The sequence below is a fragment of the Podarcis bocagei genome (genome assembly GCF_964188305.1).
Source record: "Podarcis bocagei genome assembly, chromosome: 3".
Lineage (NCBI taxonomy): Eukaryota > Metazoa > Chordata > Lepidosauria > Squamata > Lacertidae > Podarcis > Podarcis bocagei.
In genome coordinates this window covers 22867761-22881277 of record NC_138127.1, presented here as the reverse complement: position 1 = coordinate 22881277, position 13517 = coordinate 22867761, and the positions used below count along the sequence as shown (strand labels likewise).

At 42.4% G+C, this 13517-nt stretch overlaps 1 protein-coding gene across 1 annotated transcript in view; it reads left to right on the top strand.

Annotated features, from left to right (window-relative positions):
* The first annotated feature begins 10863 nt into the window (after positions 1–10863).
* COL9A1 (collagen type IX alpha 1 chain) overlaps positions 10864–13517 on the top strand; it is a 62891-nt gene continuing 60237 nt past the window's right edge. The window contains exons 1-3 of the mRNA XM_081186924.1: positions 10864–10982; positions 11328–11401; positions 13247–13324. Coding sequence (XP_081043050.1) covers positions 10969–10982; positions 11328–11401; positions 13247–13324 — 166 coding nt within the window. The 5' untranslated portion in view covers positions 10864–10968. The remainder of the gene's footprint in view (positions 10983–11327; positions 11402–13246; positions 13325–13517) is intronic.

Below are 13517 nucleotides of genomic sequence, written 5' to 3'. Positions count from 1 at the left end.
GTCCAAATTCTTCCTTAGAGGATTTTAGTTAGAACAGTCTGTTTGCTCTGCCAAACAGTGTCTCTACTGCTGTTTGCTCTGGCATACAGTATTGTAAAAGTAGAGCACTGAATTGTGGGCTGAATTCTCTGTGTTATAAGAGCAATTAAGAAAATGCAGCCTTTATTTTAAAGAAGAGTCAGTATGTGAGCTTGGCAAACTATGGTTTGTAAAGAAAAGAAAAATGATGCACATGTTGATTAAAAGGAATGCTAACTAAAGATGAAATATGTATGAATGAATACTAAAGCTAATCACACGTGATATGGCCCAGCTGTGCACTAAGTCAGGCTCTCTCTTTCATGTAAGATAAAGGAAGGCAGGTTTATGTAAACATGTAACAGCAATCTTGGCAGCTCCATGTGGAACCAATTGGATATCTAGGGGCAAAAATGAGGCAAGATGGTGGCAGATCCCATCAGCGATCTTTTCTAGATTGGTCCTCAGTGTTGTAAAAAAACAGTAAGTGTATTGACTTATGAAGATAGTAAGTAGAAAGTCAAGGGTGAGTTTGTTTTTTTAAGGCAGCAAGGAAAAAAGAAAAAGAAAATTGCAGAAAGAATATTAAAGTGGCAAGGGAAATATAACTGGGGGAGGGGAAGATCAGAATTGTTTAGAAAGAAGGCTTCCAGAGTGAGAAAGGGATGGAAAGACGATTGAATGGGAACAAACAGGAGGATGAACTAATTGCAGGGGCATACCTCGGGGTTAGAGACGTGGGTGGCGTTGTGGGTTAAACCACAGAGCCTAGGACTTGCCGATCAGAAGGTCGGCGGTTCGAATCCCTGCGACAGGATGAGCTCCCATTGCTTGGTCCCTGCTCCTGCCAACCTAGCAGTTCAAAAGCACGTCAAAGTGCAAGTAGATAAATAGGTACTGCTCTGGCGGGAAGGTAAACGGCATTTCCATGCGCTGCTCTTGTTCACCAGAAGCGGCTTAGTCATGCTGCTTAGTCATGCCGGGCCACATGACCCGGAAGCTGTACGCGGCTCCCTCGGCCAATAAAGCGAGATGAGCGCTGCAACACCAGAGTCGGTCACGACTGGACCTAACGGTCAGGGGTCCCTTTACCTTTACCTACCTAGGGGTTAGCTAGGTTGGCCCCTGCCAACAATGCAGGGTAGCTCCTCACTCTTGCAAAATTTGTGCCTCCAGGCATGGGCTGTTGCAGCATTCCCATGGAGCCCCCTTCCCAGTCAGTTGGCAGCACTGGTGGCTAGCACAACAGGGCTCCCTGTGAGGACACAACAGCTTGGCCCTCTGCCTAGTGCAGCTGCTGCTCCTTGCCCTCTGTTCCCCCTGCTTGCCACAAGGGAGTGCAGCCTTACAGCTGATGATTGAGAAGCATCAGGCAAGGCTCTTAATTCAGCATAGCTGAGTTGCTTTGCCCTGGTTTCCTTCCTGCCTTGACCAATTTACAGTGTGAGCGCACCCCAAAGAGCAACAGCCATTGACTTAAGCAGGGCTTACTTCCGAGTAAAGTGTGCAGAGGGGCACAACCTCCAAGTTAGTGCTTTTCTGCTTTCTCCTTGTCAGAAGTAACAAAAAGGCAAGCGAGGTATTGTCAGAAGTTCCTGACTCTGGATTTAGGCTTGCAGTCCTGTGTACCCACTTTCCTGTTAGTAAGCTCAATTGAACTTAGTGGGAATTACTTTTGAGTAAAGCAGAGACATCACCTTGCCAACAAAGGTCCGTACAGTGGTGCCCCGCAAGAGGAAATTAATTCGTTCCGCAAGTTTTGTCGTCTAACGAATTTTTCGTCTTGCGAATCACGAAATCCCATAGGAATGCATTGAAAATCAATTAATGCGTTCCTATGGTCAAAAAAAGTCCAAACAAAGCCAAATTTGGTACAACAACAGTTTATTAACTGCTCTTTAAAGTCACACATACTGTAAAGAGCAGATCAAAAACTGAAGGGAAAATAAATTAACTTTATAAACAAAACATGTCTTTGTTTTTAGACAAAGGAAACAAAGCCGCGAGACGTTTTCGTCTTGCGAAACAAGCCCATAGGGAAATTTCGTCTTGCGAGGCAAATCAAAAACGGAAAAACCTTTCGTCTAGCGAGTTTTTTGTCTTGCGAGGCATTCGTCTTGCGAGGTACCACTGTATAGTTAAAGCTATGGTTTTCCCGGTAGTGATCTATGGAAGTGAGAGCTGGACCATAAAGAAGGCTGATCACCGAAGAATTGATGCTTTTGAACTATGGTGCTGGAGGAGACTCTTGAGAGTCCCATGGACTGCAAGAAGATCAAACCTATCCATTCTTAAGGAAATCAGCCCTGAGTGCTCACTGGAAGGACAGATTGTGAAGCTGAGGCTCCAATACTTTGGCCACCTCATGAGAAGAGAAGATTCCCTGGAAAAGACCCTGATGTTGGGAAAGATTGCGGCACAAGGAGAAGGGGATGACAGAGGATGAGATGGTTGGACAGTGTTCTCGAAGCTACCAGCATGAATTTGACCAAACTGTGGAAGGCAGTCGAAGACAGGAGTGCCTGGCGTGCTCTGGTCCATGGGGTCACGAAGAGTCGGACACAACTAAACGACTAAACAACAACAAAGACATTTTTATGCTTGTGCTGTTAAATGCCTATCTTGAGTCATGCCTGTTCTTGATCTAATGATCATAAATTGTCATCTCTGATCAAGACCCCTGGCAATAAACTATCAAGAAAGATGAAGTTTGTCTACTTTGAGATCAGCAACTAGGCTGGGTGGTGGTGGTGGAATTGATCGTAACTGTATCAGCAGTTCTGGTTTGGTCTCAAAAGCTGCAGCTCCCTTCCCTGGCCTTCCAAGGAGAGGAAGGCAGCTCCCTGTTTGCCGTTCCCAAGTCTTTGATTCAAAACTGGAAGTACAGAATGTTTACAGAGTGAGGTGACCGCCCTTTCTTTATATGTGTGACTTGGAAGGTCATCTTGATGACAGCAACATTTGTATCATGGGCTGAATTTTTTAAAGAAACACTCTGATTAAGACTTACTTATTCACATGCAGGAGATACTCAATTTAAGTGCTGAAATATAAGTGGCCCAGACTCCTGGTCTGCGTTTTGTTTTGTTTGATGTGTTGGCGTAGTGCTTATTTCTTTATTTCAGATTTTAGGGAGAAGGAATAAACCATACTGTACCGGTAATTAGCAGCTGCATCTTACTTGGACTTCCTATTTTATTTTAATTAAGAGCAACTAGACCTGGGGCAAACTTCCAATACACGCTCTTGCTCATTCACCACCTACTAGATGCCCTCATTTCTCCAATGTAGGACAGCACCATGCCCATCCTTACAGGAATGATATTCTGACAAATCTATCTTTCAGACCGCTCAACACCATTGCATTATTCCAGTTTAGTCAAGAGCGATGTATCCAACTCTAAAATAGCCACTAATTTTCTGGGATTGTTTTCTTGTTAGCAGTGGCCTACATAAATAAAAGTAGAGTCATCTACTTTTAATGGAAGTTTCCTGATTCAAACCCTTTTATTATTCCTAAAAACATGACAAATGCATGATTTTTGAATGACAACTTTCTCTGCCATTTTATTTTCCACAGTATCAACAGTATTTATGTAATCTTTGGGCTGTGAGATGCACTTCTGCCATCTTTCACTGCATTGCTAAAACGATTCCTGGCATACATTTCTATTTCTGACAATTGGCATTGAGATTATACAAAGTTTAAGGGAACATCCAGTGAGAACTATCAGATGCTGAAATTATAGAATAGTCATCTCTATTCTGGAGTGTCACACAGGTCTATTCTGTCCGTCAAGCTTTTCAACATACATGCCATTTATTTTTAAGTATCTGTATAAAACAGCCGGGAGATATTGTCCAGAGTTTTGGAGTAGGTTGTCATCAGACCTCTCATCTCTGTTTTCTTCTTGCCATCTCTCCTTCATCTCTCCTGAAACAGACTTGGCAGTTTTGTATTTGAATGATTACCTAAGTATGGTAATGGGAGTGAATAACCTGACATAATTAAGGCAAGACAGAGTTCCTCACGGTGGGTGGTCCTAGAACAACACGCAAAAGCAGAAATGCCAGTTCTGGATGGTTCACATTCCTCCTCCTGAAATAGCAGGACTGCAGTTTGTGGGCGCTCCTGGTTCTGGGTCTCCTGGATTTTCCGGCCGATTCTGTATCCCAAAGCATGTTTGGCAAGCTTTGGCTCAACACCAGCTGTGCTCCTTCTTATAACAACAATAACTTGGCCATGACTGTTGGCCTCTTTACTTTTATAACTAGACTTCTGTAATGTGAAATATGTAGGACTGAGGACAACTTGGACACTTCTGCTGGAGCTGAATGTAGCAGGAGCATGTAAAACAACTACTGCTAGAGCTAGATGCTGCTCACCTCTTAACTTTACATCACTATGCAACCTGAGAGAGCAACTTCCTCCATGCTCCTTGCCATTCATTGATTTTGGTAATGAGATTTTGCTTTGGGTGCCGCCTCTGCTGCATATCAATATGTCTTCAGCAGCCAACAGAGCTGCTTCTTTTATTAGCAATGGTCCAGAGACATGCTACATCAAAGTGAATGGGTCAATTCGGCATGCTTATTTCCGACAGGCTTTCATGGAATCATGGAGTTGGAAGGGACCATGAGGGTCTTCTAGTCCAACCCCCTGAAGTGCAGGAATCTTTTGCCCAACTTGAGGCTTGAACCCACAACCCTGAGATTAAGAATCTCATGCCGTACTGACTGAAGGTGCCAGAATTGCAGTTCGTGCCATTCATTTTTTGTTTATCTCTCATTAGAATTTATTTATTGTTTGCATTTTGTTTTACTAAACTCCAGTTTTATGAGAATTTTAAAACTGGAAAAAGTTTTATTTTTTTGATATAAATAAATAATGCGAACATACACAGTGCGCCCCACTATGAACACAAAAATAGTTTGAAATCACAGTGAGGTTGATTACTAGTTTCATTTTTTAAAAGGTAAAATGGGGCATTTTTATATTTTCTTTTTCAAAAACAGATTGAGTACATGACTAGAAGGATGTGATCATTAAGAACTATTGGCTACAACATTTAACTTGGCTTGATTTAATGAGATTGCTTAATTTAGTGGGCACAATGGCACTCGCTTCAATGTAAGCCTTGTACACAGACTAATGTGAGAATAGATCTCAACTATGGGTGTATTTTGTTTCAAACACATATGCCCAATCATTTTCTTCAATGTTGGGCAGAAGGAACTTCCCAGTTCAATATAGGCTATGGAGTAGCCCATTCCTGTCCAGGGTCCTAGCATGCAGAATACTTCCACAAAGAGCAATAATAGCTTGTGCACTCAGTAGAGGTAATGTAGATGAAAGAACGAATCTGTCGCCGTGTGGGGATACAGTCTTGCATTTCCATATTTGTGTGCTGATCTTTACAACAAGGGAAGAGATGGACAACACTATATGATTGAGCTATATTCCAGTAAACTGTATCAGGGATATTATATACAGTACATTAAACTATTCATGTTGAATACAATAGCAGATTTGGATATGTTATTTATCTTGCATCACAGGGTGTGGGGGGCACTTCTTTTTCCTCTTGTTTCTTAATTCATTGTAATTTAAACACTGAGCTGTTGTACTGAACTTTGCACATGTACTTCAGTATTTAGCTGCTGCTTTCTTACCAGATGATTTAGGACCTTAATTCAGATGGTCCTTTATGCCTTCTTAACCCTAAGATCAGAATGCAGTAAAGTGATAATACCTGAGACGGCCCTTGACAACTGCTTCGAGACTTCAGTTGGTACCCAATGTGTTGGTGCACATAGGGTGTGGTATAGAGGTTAGAATGTTGGACTAGTAGCAGAGAAGCCCAAGCTCCAATCCACATTCAGCTGTGAAGGTCACAAGTCTAACCTACATCACAGGCTTGTAAGGGCACAGTGGGGTGGAACAACATTCCCTGCCCTCAGCTCCTTGGAATGGCGGGATTAAAATGTCATAGATAAATATATTTGTTATGCTTCCTGGCTTGCCTAGGTTATGTTCTAGCAACATCCACGTGCTCTAGCAACATCCAGATATTAAAGGTCTGTGTCAAACCTTCCTTTTTAGCGTTTCCAGCTGAGTTACTTGTGGGGAACGGGGGCAGCCTGAGGAAAAGGTGGGGTTGGTGGCATGGAGACCTCTCCTGGGTCATGTGCCTGCTGGCGACATCAGCAGCAGGAATATGACAGAAACCCAATTTGGAATAGGGCTTAGCCAAAAATAATCATTTTAACTTATCCAGTAGACACTCTCTCCTCCTCCATATTTTTTTTTTTTAATGCAGCCCAATTCCAAATTGGAGTGCATTTCAAGCTGGTTCAAACATGCATCTATGTTCTAGGTCAGTGTTTACTAAACTTGGTTTTCCATCTAATTTTGGACTACAACCCCCATCATCCCTAGCTAGCAATACCAGTGATCAGGGATGATGGGAATTGTAGTCTGAAAACAGCTGGAGACTCAACTGTCTTCTTCCTACAGGCACCAAAGCTTTAGTTTGAACACCTTTTCAAGGTGCTCGAATGCCATTTTTGTTTGGCAGTAAAGGGACGCGCCATTCTTAAGGAAATCAGCCCTGAGTGCTTACTGGAAGGACAGATCGTGAAGCTGAGGCTCCAATACTTTGGCCACCTCATGAGAAGAGAAGATTCCTTGGAAAAGACCCTGATGTTGGGAAAGATGGAGGGCACAAGGAGAAGGGGATGACAGAGGACGAGATGGTTGGATGGTGTTCTTGAGGCTACCAGCATGAGTTTGACTAAACTGTGGGAGGCAGTGGAAGACAGGAGTGCCTGGCGTGCTCTGGTCCATGGGGTCACGAAGAGTCGGACACGACTAAACAACTACACAACAACAAAAAGGGACGTGGGTGGCACTGTAGGTTAAACTGCAGAGCCTAGGACTTGCCGATCAGAAGGTCAGTTCGAATCCCCACGACGGGGTGAGCTCCCATTGCTCGGTCCCTGCTCCTGCCAACCTAGCAGTTCAAAAGCATGTCAAAGTGCAAGTACATAAATAGGTACCGCTCCGGCGGGAAGGTAAACGGTATTTCCGTGCGCTGCTCCAGTTCGCCAGAAGCAGCTTAGTCATGCTGGCCACATGACCCGGAAGCTGTACGCTGGCTCCCTCGGCCAATAAAGCGAGATGAGCGCCGCAACCCCAGAGTTGGCCACGACTGGACCTAATGGTCAGGGGTCCCTTTACCTTTAATCTAGTGAGTGTGGCTTAGGGTGATTTTGGTGATACATTTGAAATAATGTTTTTTAAAAAATATTTTACTGTGTGTGTGTGTGTGTGTGTGTGTGTGTGTGTGTGTGTATACACGTACACACACACCAACCCTGAAGGTGTAAGGCAGGGTCAGTTGTAACACTTAGACCCAGATTTTTTTGTATGGAGACCTACAAATTTATTTGGAATGCATTATAAGGTTATATAGCTGAGTAAACTCTCTCGGGTTTAAATATATGTTGCAGGTGGGGCTGGGAAGGTCATAGCAAGCCAAAACAAAACAAAACAAAACAAAACAACAAAGCATTTATTCAAGCAATGTATGCATCAGTCAGAGAAGGAAATGTATCCAGCTCCCAGTTAATATCTGTGTTACTCAAAACTTAATTACTTCACAGCATGTAGTGACATCAAAAGGAATGCCGTATGTTGGGAAATAGAGGGAGATCGCAACATCTTGCTTATATTTTCTTTCACACAGCCACATGTGAAATACATGAATGTAGGCAATGGCAGAGGGGAAGGCAGAGAAATGAAGGAGGAGACAGCTTCCATGGGAATATAAGGAAGCAGAAGCAAGAGCGAAATCACATCAAAGGCGGCATTGCTTTCAATGGGATTAGATAGCCACAGAAAACAATTTCAGCTCTTAACTGAACATTATATTCTTACATTACTATAGCTTTATGTTCTGATTTCCCCCCCCCCTCTTTGCATCTTCAACATCTGCTTAGAAATAATAACAGGAACTGGTGATTGCATTTTCTCTTCCACCTGCCATTCCACATACCATGTTCCTTCCCACCTTTCCCTTCTCTTTCTTTCAAAGGGATACCAAACAAGACTGGGGATGTTTGACAGGTCCATTGTTGCCCAGAGTATGGGCCATTATTTTCTTCTACCCTTTTATCGTCTCTAGTCATTCCAGCCAAACAGATTCTGCAGATTGTTTTGTAAACTTGCAAAACCTGCAGAGACCATAATGAAACAGAACAACAGCAAAACGAATGTGTGTGATTTGGACAGCAATGGTTCAGCCGTAACACCTCCAGAATGAAGCAGGGAGAGAATTTTCCCTCTTCCTTTTGCACCATTTCTTCCTTCCTCTGAGCTGTTCCAGGAAATCTACAGGAGAGAACGGGGGTGGGGGTGGGGGGGAGCAACTGGAAAGCCAGATGGCAGCCTTGAGGAAGCTATATTCAGTCTGCAAGCTGCCAGTTACTGGCACCTATAATAGCACAGATAATATACTTTCTGATCTGCTGTGAGGTGAAACTGGCATTGGCGCCCATCAGTGAGCTGTCTGCTTCACTAAAATCGACAGGAAAGTCCTTGTGGATGGGGGAGCACTGTATGTGCACTGAATCTTTCATTCCTGCAAGGGATTTATTGGATTGGACTGATAGGGACTTAGGGAACAGAGAAGGCATCTTTGAGACCCTGCTACCACTCACCCAGCTTTCTGCACCATAAAAAGATATTCATGTGTTCAGAGCCATCACAATCTCCTTCTCCACTAGAAACACCTGCACAACAGCCATAGCCAGCTGTGGCTTCCCTGCTCATCATCTGTGATTAAAACTCTAGGGCACCTTAACTTTCATCCAACTGATTTAAAAAAAAAATCACACTCATGGTTTTTGGGGTGTATTCTATACTCTTAGGCAACTTTCCATTGTATGGCGGGGTAGAATACACACTTCAGAAAATCTGTTTATCTGCAGTGTTAGAATACGCAAGCCCCCAGAGCCAGAAAACACTTGTTCAGAGGAGGTAAAATTTGTCTGTGTGGTAAATATTTGCAGTTTTCCCATTGAAACCAAAGGGTCCTGAGGAGCACGTGGTTACTTGGGAATGACAGAGCCAATACAAGAGGTTGCAAGGCAGCTGTTGGGCAATTCAGTAGACTAGAAAGAGGAGACATGAAGTATATGACACATTGTGGACCTGATAGTGACTATGAATAGCTCACTGGTTTCCCAGGAAGTAGGATTGGGCTGTCTGACACACATTTACTCATACATCTTTTGCAGATGCAATTTATATTGAGTCAACCATAATGATTTGATTATCCAATTAGGATGTCACTTTATTGTCCATCACATGCCTGTTCAATTTGACTTGAGAATTGAGTTCATATTGACTGACACCTGCAAACCTGTTCCTGTTGTGTTTCCACTTCAGTAGCTTTGTACTTAGATGCTTCAAGAGCAACAGTAAGTTCTATTTTGGGTGGGAACGCTGTGCTATGTGTTATACAGCTGAAAATCACAAGCCTGGAAGATCAGAGAATGCACCTTGTGTTGACTTACCTTGCTGGCTTCCTCTGTAATAATTTTTACATTGACTTCTGTTGGGAGACTTCAGTACAGTTGCTGTCTTTCATAATGGCTGTCCTTATGGACACATACATGCAAAGTAGCAGAAAGCGGTACAGTTAACTGAAACTCAGTTCAAACAATTCCAATTATGTGCCCCAAGATATACCACAGAGAGGCAAAGCCAGACTTAATAAAAATGTGATTCTGGACTTAGACAAGAGCTCTGTTTTCCTTTTCTCAGACACTCACACTACTCTAAATAATAATAGTCAATTTACACCAGTGGTGGCCCATGCAGTTCTCTCCTTGTTGGAAATGGAAAATAGATCTTATTATCTTTGACCACTGGCTTTCGCTGATCTGCACCATGTTTTTCACAATGCTGTCTTTCTAAGTTACAGTAACTGATATTTTCCTTTTGAAACAGAGCGTGCAAGTCAGGAAATAGTTTGCTCCAACCACGTTTTGTTGTATTCTGTCTGGACGTTAACAGAGAAGCCCTTCTCCTTTGTGTACTTCAGGAGCTTTTTACAGTGAGGCCTTTCTAAAGCTCTTTGGTTTGTGCTGATTTATAATCTCTTGTAGCTTTTACTGAAAGTCTTCTAGGAATTAAAGCAATCTCCCTCTCCTGCGGCCCCTGCCATCCACATAGACAGATCTACCTGTGTGGTTTTCTGTGCTTGAAAATATATCCAAACTAAAGTGACTGGTTAGAGACTGATTAACCTGCCGGGTCTCAATATATAACTAGGTAATCTGTATTCTTTGGCAAGATCCGTACTTAAGCAGTGAACCCTACATAAATGGCTTGCTTCTGTTTCAGCAAAATTCCTCTACTGCAGGACTGGGAGCTGAGAGACTGCATTAGGAAGTCAGTGAGAAATGAGAAGTTCCTCCCCCCACCCATGGCAGCATTTGAACTTACCCTGATTAGTGGAATTGCCAAAGTATACATAATCTTTGCTGGGTCACCTCCAGGGTCTAACCTCATGTTTCTTTCCCATCAGCTACTCCCCTCCCTTCCTTTCCTGCCATGCTCACTCACTGGGCAGCATTGTTTAACTTAGGAATTCCTACTTATATCCACACCCCTCGCTCCTGCTCCCCTCCCCTTTTTTATATCCCAGCTAAATTCCTCCCGCATGTCCCCTCGGGAACACGTGGGCCTGCTTAGTGCCCACCTCCACTTCTCATCCAGATTATTAAAACGGCTCCAACCGTTGGTGTTTCTTCGCACACACAGGCGCCTTTGCAGGAGGACAGAGAGCACTGACTCTGGGACCCTCTCACCCTTAAGTTGATGGGACCATAGGCAGAAAATTCAGCTGCTTAGGTGCCTAAGCACAAAAACCGGGTGGGGAAATGCAGCACAACCGGTAAGTGATGTACTGCATATCTAACTGAGGGGCGCCACTGATAGAGGAGGAAAGAACAATTAATTGCATTTAAAATAGGCTTTGCTGCCCTCTGTGTCTTCCTTTTTCCTTCTGACAGTTATATATGTAAGAACAGGTATCTGAGACAAATGCTAAGGCAACGTTTTGTTGTACTGTTGGGGGAAAAGACACAAACCTGAAATTTTGGAGCTTTGCTTGCCATCTGTGCTAGCAAAGATTTAAGTCGTGCTTTTATGCATTTTATATGCACGACTATGAGATGAAAGTGGGTGACATTATTAGGCCATGTATGTTCATGTTTAAGCTGTCTTTCTTTCCTTACAGGCAATACCAACTTTTCTGTTATTTGTGCTGTTTTCTTGAGTTTCTGGCATCCGCTACTGCTCAACAGCAGACAAGTAAGGGTCTATTTTATTACATGTAGTAAAGATGTTGGCAGTGAAAACAGTTCTGCCGTACTCAGAGCCTTCTCCTGCAATCCTATACCCATTTATACAAGAGCAAGTACCACTGAACTCGGTGGGGATTACTTTTGAGTAGACATGTATAGGATTGCACTGTAAGAAATTGAGCAATGGGATTAGATTCTTATGTGTGCGTGATAAATGTAGGTATGTAAATGAGAAAGAAAGGCAGCTTGAATTTTTGGAAAACAGTGCCTTTAGATATCTGGCATTTAAACCTATCTCTTACATTTAACATTTTAAAAAATGCAACGTAAAGGAAATAGAGCGAACATTATTATATTCTTAAAATTACACATTTATAAATTAGCATGGTGGTGAATTTTATTGGATCCACATTTTCTGAATGTGAATTGGATTGCGTTGTACAGAACAAGTTCTGTATAGCCCAAAAGCAGGAGCACTCATACAATGCAGAGTCAATAAAAAATGCAACCTCAGTAAAACAGGCACACTTAAGCCTCTTAATAATGACAAAGAATCTTGTGACTCCTCAAAGATTAACAAATTTTATTATGATGTAAGTAGCTAACAAACATTTCCCTTTGTAAATTTCATTCCTTGGGACCAACATATCTCCAGCTGTCTATTAAGAAGACCTGTTGGACATGGACAATAAATACTAATTAGCAAAATGAATTCCCTAAAAGAATAGCAAGCTCAGCTCTTGGGGAAGAAGAGCCAACAGATTTTGCATGTTCCATTTTCTAGGCTTGGAAAATGGAAATCTACATCTAAGTGTCAGTTCTTGAAATAGACCAGACGCTTTCTGTATTCTGGAAAGGTGTCTCTTTTCAAACTGTGTAAGCCTTTCTTCCAGCCTCCAGTGACATTTTCCATCTTGGCTTGAAATATTGCATAGGTAGAATCCCTAAAGCTACCTTAAACCAATGTTTAAGTTTCCTTTTTGGTTCTTTAGGGAGGGGTTTAGGGTGTCGGATGAATGTGCTGTGATGTGTGTTCACAGAGAGGGGGTGTTTCAAACAGTGAAATGGCTACTTGTTCATGCAAGAGGCTTTTAAAAAAAGTTCTTCTTCAGAACTCCCTCCCAGCTCTTACAGGGCTTGTTGTGTGATCAAACATGGGAGAGGAAAGAGTGGGAACATCTGAAATATCAAAGAGGAAGGGAAGGAAGCCAAGAGGTTGGATTCCAACTGCTGGTTTTGCTGGAGCAGAGTTGGCACTGGCTTTCTTTGAATTATATATAGGTGTTGACTTAGCTAACTAGCTAGCTGCAACTTTTTCATGGTTGTCCAAACCACAAATAGCTTTGCACTGTAGAACTCTTTATATTACAAACCCATGTCAGAGAAGGCAGAGGTTCTTCAGAAATGGCAGGGAAGGGAAGGGGTGTCCTCTACTGCTCTCTGTTTTATACATTTCCCAAGAAATCTAATACAATTAATCTGGCCATTGTGGATGTGATGACAGTCTCAGACAGTCTCACCATTAGCTTCAATTGCTCCAGTTTGGCCCTTTTTTCCTCCTGTGACTTTTCATTAATTATGTTTCCTCTGGAGCCTTTTGCACCCCAACCCTAAATAAAATAATATTGGAAGTAAATACTATTAATTTCTATGAAGTTAACATCCAAGGATATGACTCAACGTCCGAGGCTATTCAACAGCATGAAGGTTGGTTTTTGGGTTTTGTAAGCTAATGGGTTTTTATTGTTGTTTTGGAATGTAACCTGCAGTGGGACCATCACAGGAAGGTTAGGCTGATAAACTGATAAATTAAATAATGGACATAGATGCCTGTGTCTGGTGTTTCTTGCAGGATTTCCACTTACATTCAATTCCAACACAAAGACTGACCTCTGCCCACCAACTAGGTTTCGCCAAGATGATCTACCAGGCAAGTATACACTAACGATGTCTTTCAAATAAATTGTTTCAGACCTCCTTTTTGAAAACTGCATCCTTGCAGACGAAGCTATCTGTCTATTATCTTGCTTCCTTGTGTCAATCGTTATGTCCAAGATTTCTCACCACATTATTAAAAACAAGCTACATAAAAACCAAACGTTTTAATTTAATTTAAAACAGGT